Source organism: Podarcis cretensis, assembly GCF_951804945.1.
Source record: "Podarcis cretensis genome assembly, chromosome: 10".
Taxonomy (NCBI): domain Eukaryota; kingdom Metazoa; phylum Chordata; class Lepidosauria; order Squamata; family Lacertidae; genus Podarcis; species Podarcis cretensis.
The window spans coordinates 76318846-76335383 of NC_137179.1; the positions used below are offsets into that span (position 1 = coordinate 76318846).

The following is a 16538-nucleotide window of genomic DNA, read 5'->3' on the forward strand; positions in this document are numbered from 1 at the left end:
ACGTCGGCAAGGCGGTGGTCCAGGAGTTCGTGATCGATCATGTCAAAGGCTGCTGACAGGTCTAGAAGAATCAGCAGCCCCGGCCCGCCTCGATCCAGCTGCCTGCGGAGATCGTCTGTTAGGGCGACCAGGGCCATCTCGGTCCCATGATCAGTGCGGAAGCCGGACTGGAATGGACCCAGAGCCAATGTTTCATCCAGAAACCCACCAACCGCTCCCTCAATCACCTTACCCAGGAACGGAAGATTCGAAACTGGGAGGTAATTGGATAGATCTAAGGGATCTAATGATGTTTTCTTTAAGAGCGGGTGCACCACTGCCTCCTTCGGTTCCCCTGGGAAGGTCCCGGTGCCAAGGGACAAATTGATGATACCCCCTAGGGGGGCCCGCACCTCGTCTGGACACGCTCTAATCAGCCAAGATGGGCACGTGTCAAGAGGACAGGTGGTGGGCTTTCCAACTTGGAGGAGTCTGTTCACATCGGCTGGGGATATCTGGTCAAAGTGGTCCAATACTGGACCCGAGGACAGTCGAGGGGCCTCCAGTTCCTTTATTGTATCCAAATTAGCAGGGAGGTCATGGCGGAGCAACAGGACCTTCTCCGCAAAAAAGCTCGCAAATGCCTCACAGCTGTGTGTCAAATTGTTATTTAAATTTAGCTGGCGAGAGCTAGCGGATGCAGTGGAGGCAGAGAAGTAAGACTTCTTAGCGGCCTTCACTGCCATCTCGTAGGTTTTCATAAAAACCCTATAAGATGTTCTTGAGGCTCCGTCACGGGCACCCCGCCATACTCGCTCTAGCCGTCTGAGGTCCCGCTTCATTTTCCGGAGCTCCTCGGTAAACCAGGGAGCCCGGTTTCGCGGGGTCGCAGAGGGCGCTTAGGTGCGATCTCATCGATGGCTGCCAGGAGCTGGGTATTCCAGCCCTCAACAAGCTCAGTCAATGAGTCGCCAGGGGGAGCAAGGTCCCGCAAGCCTTGGCGGAACCTATCAGGGTCCATCAGCCTCTGTGGGCGAGCCCAAATCGGCTCGCCACCTAAGCAGGGTGGTGGTGGAAAGTCAATCCTGGCTTTCAGAGCGTAGTGATCAGACCATGGCACCTTCATCGAAGGAGACATGATCACATCTATACCTACGCCAAAGATCAGATCCAGCGTGTGGCCTGCTTGATGTGTGGGGCCCAAAACAAACTGGGAGAGCCCTCGTGTCGCCATGGAAGACACCAGGTCCAGAGCCTGTGAGGAGGGAGTGGCATCAGCATGGATGTTGAAGTCCCCCAATACCAATAGGTTAGGGAACTCCAAGGCCCAGCCGTCCACCGCCTCCAGTAGGCCTGACAGGGTGGCCGCTGGTGCGCTAGGTGGCCGGTACACCAGCCAGACAGTCAAGCTCTCCTCGGAGCCCCACACTAGGCCAACACATTCAATGCCGGGGATCGATGGCGATAGTAGAGCCCTGAAAGGACAATCTTCCCGGATTAATCATGCCACCCCCCCCCCGGCCCACAGTCCGCGACTGGTGGAGGACGGAGAAGCCCGGGGGCGCCATCTCTCGTAAGGTAACTGTTTCCCCTTCGCGCACCCAGGTCTCCGTCACACAAGCCAGGTCGGCCCCCTGCAAGATAAAGAAATCTCGCAGGGTGGCGGTTTTATTGCCTATAGACCTGGCATTGCACAGCACCAGTGACGGAGGAGAGTAATCCTTGCTCACCCTACCCTCGTCCCTCAGGATGAGGCGCAGATAGGAAGGGGTACAAGCATATTCGTATCTCGATCCCCTTCGCCTATAACATCTGCCCCCACCACCATACCTCCACGGTAGCAATCCCAAGCCGCATAGTAGCCTCCATTGATGGCAATTAATGTTATTCTTTCCCGGCCTAGTTATTCTGCTTATAGTATCAGCAACTTGATAACTCTAATTAGTCGAGTAGAACAAACCAGCTACACATCAGCTACCTCTCTGATTGTATGAAACTATTATATTCTTTGTCAGCCTACTATTATAATATTACGCAAACCAATTAATTAAATTAAGAAATTGAAAAATAAACCCCAAAACATTCTATAGCTAAACAAAACTACCATATAACATACATTAAGGGGAAAAAAACACCTAAATAGCATCAAACACCTAACAACAGTAAGCAAGCAAAACTTAAATATTATCATGAAACAATGAACTATAAAAAACTAAAACAAATGGCAAAGGAAGGGGGGAGGGCGAAAAGGAAAGAAAAAAGGTTCTTGTAGCAGACGAAGTTCTTGTAGCATCACGCGCCAGCTCGAGTCTACTCGAATGATCTCTGAATGATCTCTGAATCTGCCACCCTGAACAACCGGGCGACAGCGGGGGGTGGGCAGAGGAAGGCGGGGCAGGCTCAGTAAATGCCCTGTTTGATGTCGATGCCGTGCCCAATGGTCCAAGGGGGCCCTCCTCTTGCTGTTGCGCTAGCACTTGTAGTGGCAGAGAAAGTGTTCCTCTTGGCATCAGGAGTCCTCTGGTTTCCCCCACAGCTGGTGTTCTCAGGGCCACAGGATGATACCTCTCCTCTGCTACAACCAGCTGCCAGCCCTGTGGCTTAAGAGTCTCTGGCGTCTTGAGGGTGGACCCCCCCCCCGGCTCCCTAGGTACCTTTCAATTGAGTCTATATCTTGACCCAGGCTCCATGCCGAGTACTCGACCAGTCTGTCTCAGTCCAGGAGCACTGCCGGCATGCAGGGCAGCCGGACCCACAGCTGGGAAGACAGAGCAGGCACACACCAGAGTTGGACCCACAAGCCAGGAGGGCAGAGGCAAGCACAAACGGAACACTCCTGCAACACAGCTTCACCTCCCTTAGTTCATTTAAAATGCCGAGTCAAAGCCTGAGTCAGAGTCAGTTTGGAAAAAGTTCAGGAGATTAATTAAATTGTTTAGAGTTACGAGTCCTTGAAATAAGCTGGGCGGCGGCTGTTAAGCTGTTTGACTTCATTAGATCTAATTTTCAGTGCCAACTTCACAAAACCCCAGGTTGCCAAACTTTCGATAAGAAGAGGGTTAAAAGATTAAAAAGTTAAAATGTTGAAAAAGTTAAAAGGAGTAGGAGCCCCCAGCATCTAATTGAGGAGCTCTAACAGGCGCGTCTTACCTCAAGGCCATCTTGCAAGTACCAGCTATCCACCTCTCAAAGTTGCATTCACTGGAAAGTTTCTTTGCCCCTTCAAGTCATCAGAACGCCACTGTGACTGTATGAATATCTGTATATCTATCATCTATCTCTCTGTTTTCTATTTTTCTATATATCAAATATCAGTCAATACAGTGCAGCCCAATACAAAGGAAAAAGGAGGAGAGGAGCTTTGGTCTGTTCTAGTGAAACAATTACGTCAGTCATTTCTATCTTTGAAATAAAATTTGTCTAAATAGCATAAAGATTTTTCTGCCTCTTGAATTTTTCTACACAGTCAAAGGTTGACAGCTTTATTTGTCCATGACTGCCAAGTCCCAAAGTTTCTGATACCAGACTTCCATAAGGTCGGTGTCACAAGTTCTCCAGAATCTAGCTGCTGTGAGCTTTTTTGTAATATTTAATTATGTGGTGACCCAAATCAAAAAGAGAGAGGGAGATAATTTTTGGATGACCTATTTGGTTATTCACTCAACTTTGTGAAAACCTGTAACCAAACTTGTTTGACTAGGGCAGTACAACCAGAGGTGAAAAAATGAGCCAAAGCTGCTACCATATCTCCAGCAGTTTGTAGTGCGTAGTCTTTTTGTAATTTTATTCAAAGAGAAAGGATACATACACCAACGATATATGATTCTATGATAAAAGATCTTGCATGCAGTTTTACTGAAACTAATGTCTACTGAATTATCTTCACAAATAAGGTATCTCAGGCATACCCTTAGTATGTTTTTCTGCTCGATGTTTATGCACTGTGTTATGACTTCATGATATATACAAACCAGGGACAGTTGCATCAGCACCTGTCCTGGCCCTTTTCTTCTACTTTGGAAAAAATACTAAAAATTATCAGAATATTGATAGCAACAACAATGGATGTTACCCTATTAGAAGTTTCTATTGATGATAATTCTAGACTGAATTCTCTGTGAAAGAAATGAACCATGATTGTCTTTTCATAAGGTAAAGGTAAAGGGACCCCTGACTGTTAGTCCAGTTGTGACTGACTCTGGGATTGCAGTGCTCATCTCGCTTTATTGGCCGAGGGAGCCGGCGTACAGCTTCCGGGTCATGTGGCCAGCATGGCGAACCAGAGCAGCACACAGAAACACTGTTTACCTTCCCGCTAGAGCGGTACCTATTTATCTACTTGCACTTTGATGTGCTTTCGAACTGCTAGGTTGGCAGGAGCAGGGACCGAGCAACGGGAGCTCACCCCGTCGCGGGGATTTGAACCGCCAACCTTCTGATCAGCAAGTCCTAGGCTCTGTGGTTTAACCCACAGCGCCACCCACGTTTCTTTGTCTTTTCATACTGGGCACCAATTATGGAAAAAAATAGATTGAAAGAGTAGCATGTATGCCTTGGTCTTTTGACTCATATTTTTGTAATTTTTGTGGATTGGAATGTGTGGCACAAATCTTTTAATTTTGTTACAAAAATACTTTTAAAAACTGAATAGAGTTAATATCACAAATGGGTTTATCAGTAAGCTATGGTTGTCCACAGTTACCAAAATATACATACTAGCAAAACTGCCTGTGTGTAATGTGTGAAATGCCCTATTGGATAAATGAGCTTACTTGTATTAATCTAAAACACTTTACAGTGGTACCTCAGGTTACATACGCTTCAGGTTACATACGCTTCAGGTTACAGACTCTGCTAACCCAGAAATTGTGCTTCAGGTTAAGAACTTTGCTTCAGGATGAGAACAGAAATCGTGCTCCAGCGGCGCTGCTGACCCATTAGCTAAAGTGGTACTTCAGGTTAAGGACAGCTTCAGGTTAAGTACGGACCTCCGGAATGAATTAAGTACTTAACCTGAGGTACCACTGTATTCATTTTTTTTTTAAAAAAAAAGAATTAAAAAAGAATGTCAAAGTCAAAAGGCATATTTACAATATTACATTCATGAGCATCATAGTCTTGGAATTGATTAATAATTTAACAAAGTTTAAAGAAAAAAGGGGGGACCCCAGTGTTCTTCCCCTGCTATTACGGCATTTGCAACAAATGTATTTTCGGAATTACATAAATTGCATTTCCATTCTAAAATATATCTCCAGTTGCCATGAAAGACTTGTTTGCTTTTATTTGCCCGTACCAAAGCTGCAACTTAAGATATGGCCTTCAATGAAACTAATTGCACTACTTGAGTATGGAAGAAGTCTGATATCCATTTGGAAACCATTGGAATCTTGCTCTTAAGGGAATACTTCCTGCTGTTCTTTGCTGTTTCCAACTATAATTGCTCTATGATTTAGTGGAAATACATATCCAGTTCAACTTATTTCTTCATTGAATTATTTCTTATTTCTATATTTCCATCCAACAAAGCTTCATTTTGGAACAGTGTTATTCCTAAAGTTGTTTCCAACAGTTTCCTTTTTTTATTTTGTAGATTTTTCTGACAAAATGCTATATCACTGGTATTTTTTCTTAATTTTCTTGGAAGACACCGCTTTGTGTTTGGCAATTGCTTTCCATCTGGTGTTTTTGTTAATATTTAGAAAGTATAAATATAGAAGACACTATTGTTAAAAAAAAAATTGCTTTCCCCAAATAGTTTTCCATTTGTCATTAGAAGTTGCCACCAAGGTGACAAATAAAAACTTAAAACAATCAATGTTTATTATCCAAACTCTGTGAACTGTATTGTTCATTATGCTGTCTATGGGTTACATTAAAATGTCCCCTTCCTATGCAGTTAACTTGCATCAGGGAAGGGAACCTTTGGCTCCAATCCTGTGCATTGCACAAGATGATAGATTGTATAACTCAGTTTAAAAAGAGTGAAAACAGTGGGGAGTGTGTGTGTGAGGAGAATCACTTCTTTTGTTACGATTTGTTGAGTGGATCCATACATGCATTCTATTGTATCTTCCTATATCCATACTGTGTCCCAGGCTTAATAATTTGCAAAATGTATTCAAACTGTAATTCTTATTTCAGCAGAAGGAGCCATATCCAATGCTACTATTATTCTGCTAGCACAGCAGATTTCTACTGGAAGTAAACTTTCCCTCTCCTCCTCTCTTTCTGGCAGTGCCCCGTGATCATTCAAAATCTGCCCCAAAGGGTTGGAGAACCCTCCACAGTAGATTGAGAGTGTGCAGGGAGCTCCTGTTATGTCACTGCAACATTGGAATGTATCATATAATCCAATATTTCTTATTTGCCCTCCCCTCCTTTTTAATATCATAGTAAGTATTTCAATAGGATTGCTCATCTTCTTTTCTGTTTTTAACCAGTGGGGTTTTTTCGTTTCTGTTTTAATCAGGCTATACACTGTTTAATTGAAGGGGCATAATAATCCAAAACTATTTGTGAGAGAAGACACAAAGATCATAAACTTGTTAATAGATGCATCTTGTTTCAAATTAAAGTTGTTTGTAGAATCCTTTCCTCAGTTTTCTTTAGAAAAGAGAACTGGCATATTTTTTTGGGTGGGGGAGGGAATATTCATAAAACATTCATTTTCAAAACTGCAGTCTTTTCTCTCCGGGAAACTTGTGAGAATGGCAGTGCCAGGAAACAGGGAATTATATTCATGTATAAATATGTACAATTTTTTGGGCAGAGGGTGTTTAAGGAGATAACAGAAATCACTGGGTTAAAGCTGACCAAAAGTCCAGAGGTGGCTTTATTCTCAATTTACGATGGGGTGGAAGGTTCGCAGGCTGTGAAGGACTTGCTCACAAACTTACTGACAGCTGCACGAGTTTTTATAGCTAGGAAGTGGAAGGAGTGAGCAGGATATAAAATGGAAGAAGTGGGATATAGCTATTAATGATAAATTAACGTTTCATTAAGGTAAGACAGAGAATATGCGGGAGAAATGATTTTGAGGAGATATGAATGGTGTTTGTAGAATTTGTACTGTTAAAACAGAAAGGGGTCAAACCATCGCAAGAGGTGTTGAAATTCTGGGAGGTTGGATAGTTACAGTGGAATGGTCTTGGTGATGGGGTGCATATATTTATTCTTTTTTATTTATGATTATTACTTTGTCAAAAAGAAAAAGTGGCAGTTTTCATAATTGTCTTATGATTAACTTGGAATGTTTTTGTTTTGTGTCAGGAGGGGAGATAAATGCTCAGGTGTTTGATTTTGGGTTGCATGAAAATCCCCATGTCTTACTATTTATTTATTTTTTTAATCTACCTTCTTTAACTGTTGCTTAAAATAAATAATTATAATGTAGAATGGCTATCTTCCAGTTCTGCTGCATGTGGCTTTAAATTATTAGGAAAACTTGGGAGATTAGTGGTGTACATCAGAATAAAACTAATATTTCCTCCTCCATGTTAATAGTTCCTATGATTCAAAATGAGTTCTGAGTTTTTATTTCACTCCAAAGGATATAATATCTATTCAAAACCGTATTTAGATTCCTTAACTTGTGCTCAAGACACAATTTCCAACTTCAGCCCAAGTAACTACGGTGAAATATCCAATTCAGTACCGGTAGGTAATTTTTCTTTTTCTTTATAAAAATTAAATGTGTTGTGATGATCATGGCAATGAAAGGAAACCATATATTTATTTTTGGCTAGAATTCCAAGCTTGAATTTGGTGAAGTTTTGATAATTTGGGGTGGATTAACCATCACATTGCTCTGAATTCCTGCAGATTTTGCAGTTCTGAAATAGTAGAGTAGCAAATGTTGGGATGCAGGATGCAGCAACCATTGCCCTCTGTTTACCAGTATTTTGCTGTCTAATTTTTGTTCTTTAGCTCCTGCTCTCCCAATAGCTCCCTGCAGCATCTGTGCGTGAAGTAAAAATACGGCACATAGTATAAACTAAATATAACCTAATAGCACAGACCCCCTTTTTGTTTATAGGCCAAATTCTCAGAAGCACTCAAAAGGGGCATAAAACATGAAGTACAAACGTATTTTGCTGATGTGGTTGTTTCTTACCTACCGTATTTTTTGCACCATAACACTCACCTTTTTCCTCCTAGAAAGCAAGGGGAAATGTTTGTGCGTGTTATGGAGGAAATGCCTATGGGTGGCATGCCTACGGATTTTCCTCCTCTAAAAGCTACATGCGTGTTATAGTCGGGTGCGTGTTATAGAGCGAAAAATACGGTACTTGGGGGGGGGCAGGTTACAGCTAGCAATTGCAACACCTGAAACTTAATCTTTTTTTAAAAAAAATATACATTTATTATTTTGTAAATATGTTGTTGATTGATTGATTGATTGATTGATTGTAATGACATGCTGTTTCTGGGCATGGTTGCATCTGTGTATTTGTGGATTAGTAGAAACTTTTGGGCCTCTATTCTCAAGAAGCAAACAGCAAACTAACTTTTGTGCTGACTTCATGGAAATAAATACCTTCATGGTACTGCAGATTTTGAACTTCAGGGACCCCCTCCCACATGGACCTGCCTGTTTTCCCTAGAGCTCCTCTGTGCTGCAGGAGACCCTGGGGTGTGTTATAGGTTGCATAAGAGTTCCCAGGGAGCGCTTATTTCCTAGACTTCATCCTTGCCCTGTGAACTTATCCAGTGTGTGTTCCTATCTCCGCAGTTACACCTTAGATAATAATGTTCTAAGCCCAGAGCAAAGGGATTTCTATGAGGAGAACGGCTATCTCGTCATAAAAAATCTGGTCTCGGATGAGGATGTTGAACATTTCAGGTAAACTGTAGCCATGTGTCCTAATCACATATAGTGAGATTGTCTAAAACAAGTATTTTCAACCTTTTCAGACCCAGAACTCACTTTTCACCCAAACATGCATTCAGGACCCATTTCTTAATCTCTTTTTCCATATCTTTGCAGGGTGGTAGTGCTCCTGTTTCAACCTCCCTTGGGTCAGTCTTGACCCCCCCCCCCCCGTGGTACTTGACCCCACCCCCAGTGGTGTGCCCAAGAGCTTGTGTTTGCCAAGCAAGACCTGAAGGCCACAAGAAGGGCCCCACTCCAAATGAAAATTCCCTCTGGATTTACAAGAACATCCAGCCATTTGATACGAGGCATAATTCACTTCTCGCTTATAAATATACACTCAAAGCCTCACAGAGAATGAGTTATGTGGATCTCTAGTTCCGAGTTATTACCCATAATTTTGCACCAAGGTGTCCCAACTTCATACCAAGTCGGCTGCAAGAGTACCCTCTGCCCACACACTGCTTTGTCATGGGGGGCAGGGAAGCAAGGCCAAAATTTCACACACCCCAGATAAGCTAGCTGCTGGACTTCAGGAAGGAGGCACAAGGCTCTGGCAGAGGTATAGAGCTTTCCCACCTCTTTTCCAAAGCTGGGAATGTGCTAACTAGGCTTTGGGAATGAGGTGGGAGGACTTTAGGACCCTGTCTGAACCCTTACACCTTCTTCCCACAGCCCAAGGCCTCTCTTACCTGAGTTTGGAAAGGCAGTCCAAGGGCTGCCCAAAAGACCCTTAAGGACTGCTTGGCCCTCAGGCTACGCTTTGAACAGCCTTGTTTTGCGCAATAGAAGTATCCAGTTCATTTAGCAAGGGCAATAACATGGTTAAATAGCCTAGTAAACTTTGCTGAAGTAAATTTTTAAAATTCCCTCTTCAGAAATGAGTTCGTGAAGATCTGCAGACAGGAAGTGAAAGTCCCTGGACTGGTGGTCATGAGAGATGTGTCAATTGCCAAGTCTGAATTTATTCCTGATCAAAAAGCAATTTCAAAGCTACAGGATTTCCAGCATCATGAAGAGCTCTTCAGATATTGCACATTGTCTCAGGTTAATTGTTTTTTTAAAAAAGAATATCCTGAAGACCACAAATAATCTGCATTTTTTTATATGTGGTCCTTCACATTATATTAATTCGGAAGAAACTTGTAATCTCTATATACAGTCTACATAGATTGATCTAAGGATGTTGCACCATGCTGCTCTAGAAAATTGCTGCCCAGCTCTTTAGCCACAGGCAAAGTCTGCACTAAATAGACACCTTCATTATTTAGGTTACTAGCATAGTATGGCATTGAATAGCACCATCTATCAAAAGTTAAGAGACCCTGAGGATGAAATGACACATGATGCCAGAGGCCCGTGACTTTTTCATAATGATTGCTTAGTTCCTGTCCATTTCAATGGGATATGCATAGGGAGACATGGCTGGTGGATTCTGTCAGTAACTTGGATGATGGCAGTTTTTGCACAGGGCAGCGATTTTGCATAAAACTGGTTGCTTCTTCAACTCTGGTGTATTGATCATGCGTATTCACTTGAGTCTTGCCCGTGAAATATAAGGGGTAATATATTTTTAGCATGTTTAAATATGCATCTCTCTTCACCTTAGATATTGAAATATGTCGAATGCTTCACAGGACCAAACATCATGGCTATGCACACCATGTTGATAAATAAGCCTCCGGATTCTGGTAAGAAATAATTGAACAGAGGAGAAATAAAATACTCTGTTCAAGAATGCAAGTGTGTATTTAAATATTATCAGACTTGCCCTTTTTTCTTTTTCTTCTGCAAGGTCCTGTAGGTATCATTAGTGAGTTAGCTGCTGTGATGCAAGTCTAAATGAAAATATATACCACTAACATGGTTAATATACATCAGGTTTGGTATTGATACACTCTAAACAATGGGACCTTTTTTCCTGTTTACGGCTTTGTTGCCTCAAGATAATGTGTGAGCAGGGACAAACCTAAAAGTGGAAGTGGCACGATTTTCTCTCTTGCTGCCATCTTCCTCTAAGTCATTGGTTTGCAATCCTTTGGTGCCTTAGGGACTTGTCAGTCATTTCAGTTCAGTGCCAAGGATTCTGGTGTCTTTGTTTTCTCAAAGTGTATGCAGAAGCATACTCTGTAGGCAATAAACACTAGTTCACAAAATTTAGCGATATGGAGGGCCAAGGAGGGTGCATCATCATCATCAACAACAACAACAACATTTATTATTTATACCCTGCCCATCTGGATGGGTTTCCCCAACTGCTCTGGGCGGCTCCCAGCAAATTATTAAAATACAATAATTCATCAAACATTAAAAGCTTCCCTATACAGGGCTACCTTCAGATGTCTTCTAAAAGTCAGATACTTGTTTATTTCTTTGACATCTGGTGGGTGGGCGTTCCACAGGGCAGGCGCTACTACATTAGGGGTTTGTGGGGGGAGGAAGAGCCCCACCGAAATGGGCTAAAGATCTTTTGAAGGAAAGAACAAACATAAGTTGGACACTATTGGGAGGAGGATCTTGCAGAAGGAGAAAATGTATATATTGTATATTTTTGTCATCGTGAGCTGCTTTGAGGCCTGGGGAAAAGTGGGATATAAACATTTGTAAATAAATAAAATATTAAAGGACATGGAAGCTGGTAAGGAGCCCCTGGATGCAATCTCATCTGGGTCACTTTCAGGGCTGCTGTCAGGAGGGAACATCTTGGCTTTCAGATGTCCCAGTCGCCTACAAAATGTGCTCCTGGGTTTTAGCTCTAAGCAGTGGCAACTTATGCTAGTAAGGTGACTCAGGTAAAGAGAGGTAGATTAACTGGATGAGGAAATCTATGCATAGCTCCTACCATGCCACCACTACGATAGATGGACGTGAATAGCCATTGCCAGCTTAAATCCAGAAATACCAGTCCTGGTTCGAGTCTTTGAATGCCACTGGAGGTGTAGCCGAAACTGCATGAGAGGTATTGGTAGACTCTGGAGAACAGAGGGTTTCAGAGACTTTAAAAGAAATTGGTGGAAGGTGGGATGGGGGGGGGGGCAAAAACTAAAAAATAATTCAGTGGCAAGGAATGTTGACTGACCGAATGGGAGAAAAAATGAGAACCAGGTGGGAGTGGAACAGTTGGACTCAGGTATACAGATAAAATCTCATTCTGTATTGGTCACTTCTGCATCACACTGAGAATCTATTTTTAAATGTCCTGAGGGATGGAAGTTAGAGCTACCCATGGACATTGTGGAGAAAGTACAGGTGTGACCGGAAAGTTTGGTGAATGATCACAGAAATCCGACAGCAAGAAATACTCGAACATACATACCTTACAGGCCTTCAAAGTAGGCCCCCTCTGATACAATGCACCATTGACAACGTTCATAGAACTGTTGGAAACTTCTGGAGAAGTCCTCTTTTCGTACGGCTTTCAGTTCCTTCGTCACAGCAGTTTGGACGTATGAAATGTTAGAAAATCGGTGCCCTTTCAGTGCAGGTTTCAGTTTTGGAAAAAGAAAGAAATTCAGTGGGGCCAGATTGGGAGAATATGGAGGGTGGGACAAATCAGTAACCTTAGTAACGATTTCACACGAAATATGCAGTCGTTCCACATCATTCGGACAGACACACGCTGATCCCGCATCTGCTAGACCAAGGGTCATCTATGATGGTTTGCCGCCCTTCACGGAAAGGCTTAAACTACACATGCACTGTCTTTCGAGTTACAGCTTCATCTCCGTACACAATTGTGACCATTTTGTGGGTTTCCAATGCCAATTGTATGTTTGAATATTTCTCGCTGTCCAATTTCTGTGACCATTCACCGAACTTTCTAGTCACACCTTGTAAATCATTTAATGTAACTTATTCCACACCTGCCCACAAAAACAAGCCAAAATGTAGCAATCGTCTAATTGAGTGTGGTTTAAAACACGCCCACACACAACAGTGCTATTGCAAATCCCAAACAGATGTAGTTCACTTTTCCCATATTGCTGGTTGGATGGATAATGCATTATAGCAGCTTTGTGGTGTAGCCAGTTGAGCATCTTACAACAATCCTGCCATATTAATCCATTGTTTTATCCTCCACTTTGTGGATTAAGCTAAGAGACTTGCGCACAGATGCACTGCAGTGTAGTTCACTGTTAGAACCCTATTGCAGACATGAGGACTGTGCTGTGAGTAGTTTAACAGCAGTCCTGCCACATAGTCCACTGTTAATATTGAAGGCCAGAGGCAGGGCTACTTCAGTCTTGATCCTAGGCAAAATCCAGAACTCAGCTGCGAGCATCAACTTCACATTTCATTGACTTGCAGGTAAACTAGATGTTTGGTTTTTTTTTGTTTTTTGTTTTAAATAGCACATAAAGAAAAACAAGTTAGTGCACCATGTCCTGTTTTGGGTGCTAACTTTTGATCTGTAAACCCCCAGCTACAGACTCAGGTAAAACACACACAGCAAGGCCACACTGTGACATCTTGTTGTCTCATTGTGCTTGTATTTACTTACCATATTTTTTGCTCTATAGGATGCACTGGACCATAGGACACACAGGACCATAGGAGGGGGAGAACAGGGGAAAAAAATCTCCCCCTCTCTGCTCAGCGCCCCTTCAGCAAAGCGGCAGGAGAAACGGAGCCCCTTCCATTTCTCCTCCCACTTCACTGAAGGGGCGCTGTGCAGAGATGGAAAACTGTGCAGCGCCTCTCCAGTGAAGCGAAGTGTGCACCCACCCCTCTCGCTCTCCAGGCTTCAGGCGGCTATCCGCAAGCCTTCTGAGCGCAGTGAGAACTCCTGCTGCTCTCCGAAGGCTTGCGGATAGCTGCCTGAAACCCCCGGAGCGCAGCGGCAGTTTGCGCTGCGCTCCGGGAGCTTCAGGCTTCTCCTTTTTAGCCGCGGGGCTGGGGCGGGGGGAGCCCAAGCTTCCCCAGACCCCAGACCCCAGAACAGGTTGGGGAGCGGCGGTCCCTTCTCCCTCCTGGGGAAAAAGCCTGCAAGAGCTGCACAAAGCATAGACTTTTCCCCTTAGTTTTTAAGAGGGAAAAAGTGCGTCCTATGGAGCAAAAAATAACTAATTCTGCATCTGTACTATGAAAGCTAATACAAATAATTGTTGCAGGAAAGAAGACCTCTCGCCATCCAATGCACCAGGATTTGCACTACTTCCCATTCCGGCCTGCAGATCGCATTGTTTGTGCCTGGACTGCCATGGAGAAGATTGATCGCAGCAATGGATGCCTGGTAGTTTTGCCAGGAAGTCATAAGGGGTCTCTGAAACAGCATGATTATCCTGAGTGGGAGGTAATTTCTTTATGACTTCATCACAGGGAGGGATGGAGGATGGAAGTATCTGCAAATTTGGAGGTAGCCAATAGCAGTTTTGCTAACTGAGTAGTATTTTCAGTGTCCTTATAATTAAATGGTAAGGTAAAGGTACCCCTGCCCGTACGGGCCAGTCGTGTCCAACTCTAGGGTTGTGCGCCCATCTCACTTAAGAGGCTGGGGGCCAGCGCTGTCCGGAGACACTTCCGGGTCACGTGGCCAGCGTGACGAAGCTGCTCTGGCGAGCCAGCACCAGCGCAGCACACGGAAACGCCGTTTACCTTCCCGCTATAAAGCGGTACCTATTTATCTACTTGCACTTAAGGGTGCTTTCGAACTGCTAGGTCGGCAGGAGCTGGGACTGAAAGATGGGAGCTCACCCCACCGCGGGGATTCAAACCGCCGACCATGCGATCGGCAAGTCTTAGGCACTGAGGTTTTACCCACAGCGCCACCCGCGTACCGGGCTATAATTAAAAAGAGGGCATTAAATTGAGATGAATGGGGAACCAGTGGATTTGAGTTACATTCTGGACATCAGGAGTAGGAAAAGCAAAGGCAAGAAAAATTAACTTCCATGTTTGGGAAAACCAGCAAGGTTTGGAATGTCCCACCAGGTGTGGGGCGGGTCACGAGCTCAAAGGGCTTAGACAAAACGAATTAGGCTTCTCAAATGCTGTGATAGGAAGCTAGAACATCCATGTTTGGTTGCAGGATGCATCTCCAAGATGCAAGGGAGAAAAGAGGCAGGAGGGCCATCAGCTTCACATTCAGCTTGTGAATTTCTCAAAGACCACCCTGTCCTTTGTTGGAAATTGAATCCTGGGCTACATAGGCCTTGCTCTCATCTAGCTATATAAACCTTTTGTATGAAAATAAGTTATAAAAGTTTTTGAAGTGTGGAGGTTTCAAAAGATTAAGTTCTTTAGGATAAAGAAGATAATTCAATGCATTGAACTTCCAGGGTGGTGTAAACAAGATGTACCACGGAGTGCGTGATTATGATAAAACTATTCCAAGGGTTCACCTTGCTATGGAGAAAGGAGACACAGTGTTCTTCCATCCCTTGCTAATCCATGGCTCTGGAATGAACAGGACCGAAGGGTTTCGTAAGGTAAGGTGCCATTTAAGGTTGCAGGTGTTGGAACACCTGGATTATGCTGCTCAAGCAAAGTCAAGTCAAAGCTTCCCCATTTTCTTAATTAACATTTGATGTTTCTTAATCCTCCTGTTTAATTTGTTTTCGAGAGTGACTTAGACCTACATATTTTTAGTTTAAAGCTGGTATAAAAAAGTAGTGAAGTGCTTACAAAGAGAAAAAAGTAAATAATGTGGGTCTTTTTACAGGCAATTTCTTGTCATTACGCAAGTTCTGACTGCCACTATATTGATGTGAAAGGTACAATTCAAGAGAACATTGAGAACGAAGTTGTGGAAATTGCAAGAACAAAGTATGGTATAGACTCGCCTATTCCCCTGAAGGTATTGTTTGTGAATGTCCTTCATCAAAAACTTTTCATGTCATACGTCTGACATAATGGTATTGGGAATAATTATTCCATTGGTGGTAGCCTACTCAGTCATGTACTTTGGTGTTGAGCAGGTCAACATATTACAATTCTCACTACCACACCACACCATTGGGGGAGAAGCACTCGGCATGCTGTGTGATTTGTGTTGCTGGCAGCAAACTGAGGTGTTGCCTTGCTCAGAGAGATTATTGGATGAGTACAGAGGCCTGTAGCTAGAGCGTAAGATGTTCCTCCTCTCAATAACTTCTGCTGCACTCCGTGCCAAGAATAGACATTTATCGTTTTGCATGAAGGTTCCTACTGGATCCATAATCAGGACGGTGGAAAACATGCTTTAAAATGGCATTCTGTAATGAATATTGCTACTCTCTAGTTCTCTTTGCAACTGCCCTAATATATTTTTAGTGATGGCTGGCATAGAAATTTCTGCAGTCATATTAACCTGTAATACTGGTTGTACATGGAATTACATAGTAACTGAAGAAAGCTGTGTAGGGGATTAAATCACCACAACCCCCCAATATGGAAAATTTTATTCAGCTGCCTCTTTGACTTCTAAGTTTTGAGCATGCATTGCGCACCTTCTTTGAAACCATATCTCAGCCACGGTACAGAAATTAGGAAATTGCAATGTAACCAAAATACACTGGTTCTCTCTTCACTGAAGCTCTCCTTTCCCCTGTTGAACAGAGATCAGCAGCTTGGGCAGAGCAGGAGGCTCCAGCCGTGCCACAGTCAGCCTGTTTGCCCAAGCTGCTGCTGCTTTTCACTGAGATCTTGCAAAGCCTTGTACAGAACCAGAACTACTGGGTCTACTGGGGGGTTTCTTCCATATACA

General features: G+C 43.4%; 1 protein-coding gene across 2 annotated transcripts in view; it reads left to right on the forward strand.

The window, feature by feature from the left end:
* Positions 1–16538, forward strand: part of PHYH (phytanoyl-CoA 2-hydroxylase) — a 55540-nt gene that overhangs the window by 3413 nt on the left and 35589 nt on the right. For both annotated transcript variants that reach the window (XR_013843109.1, XM_079993728.1), the window contains exons 2-8: positions 7583–7638; positions 8714–8824; positions 9733–9901; positions 10464–10545; positions 13966–14147; positions 15133–15282; positions 15516–15650. Coding sequence is in view for 1 of the 2 variants with exons in the window: in XM_079993728.1 (XP_079849854.1) it covers positions 7583–7638; positions 8714–8824; positions 9733–9901; positions 10464–10545; positions 13966–14147; positions 15133–15282; positions 15516–15650 (885 nt within the window). In the remaining variant the exon portion in view is untranslated. The remainder of the gene's footprint in view (positions 1–7582; positions 7639–8713; positions 8825–9732; positions 9902–10463; positions 10546–13965; positions 14148–15132; positions 15283–15515; positions 15651–16538) is intronic.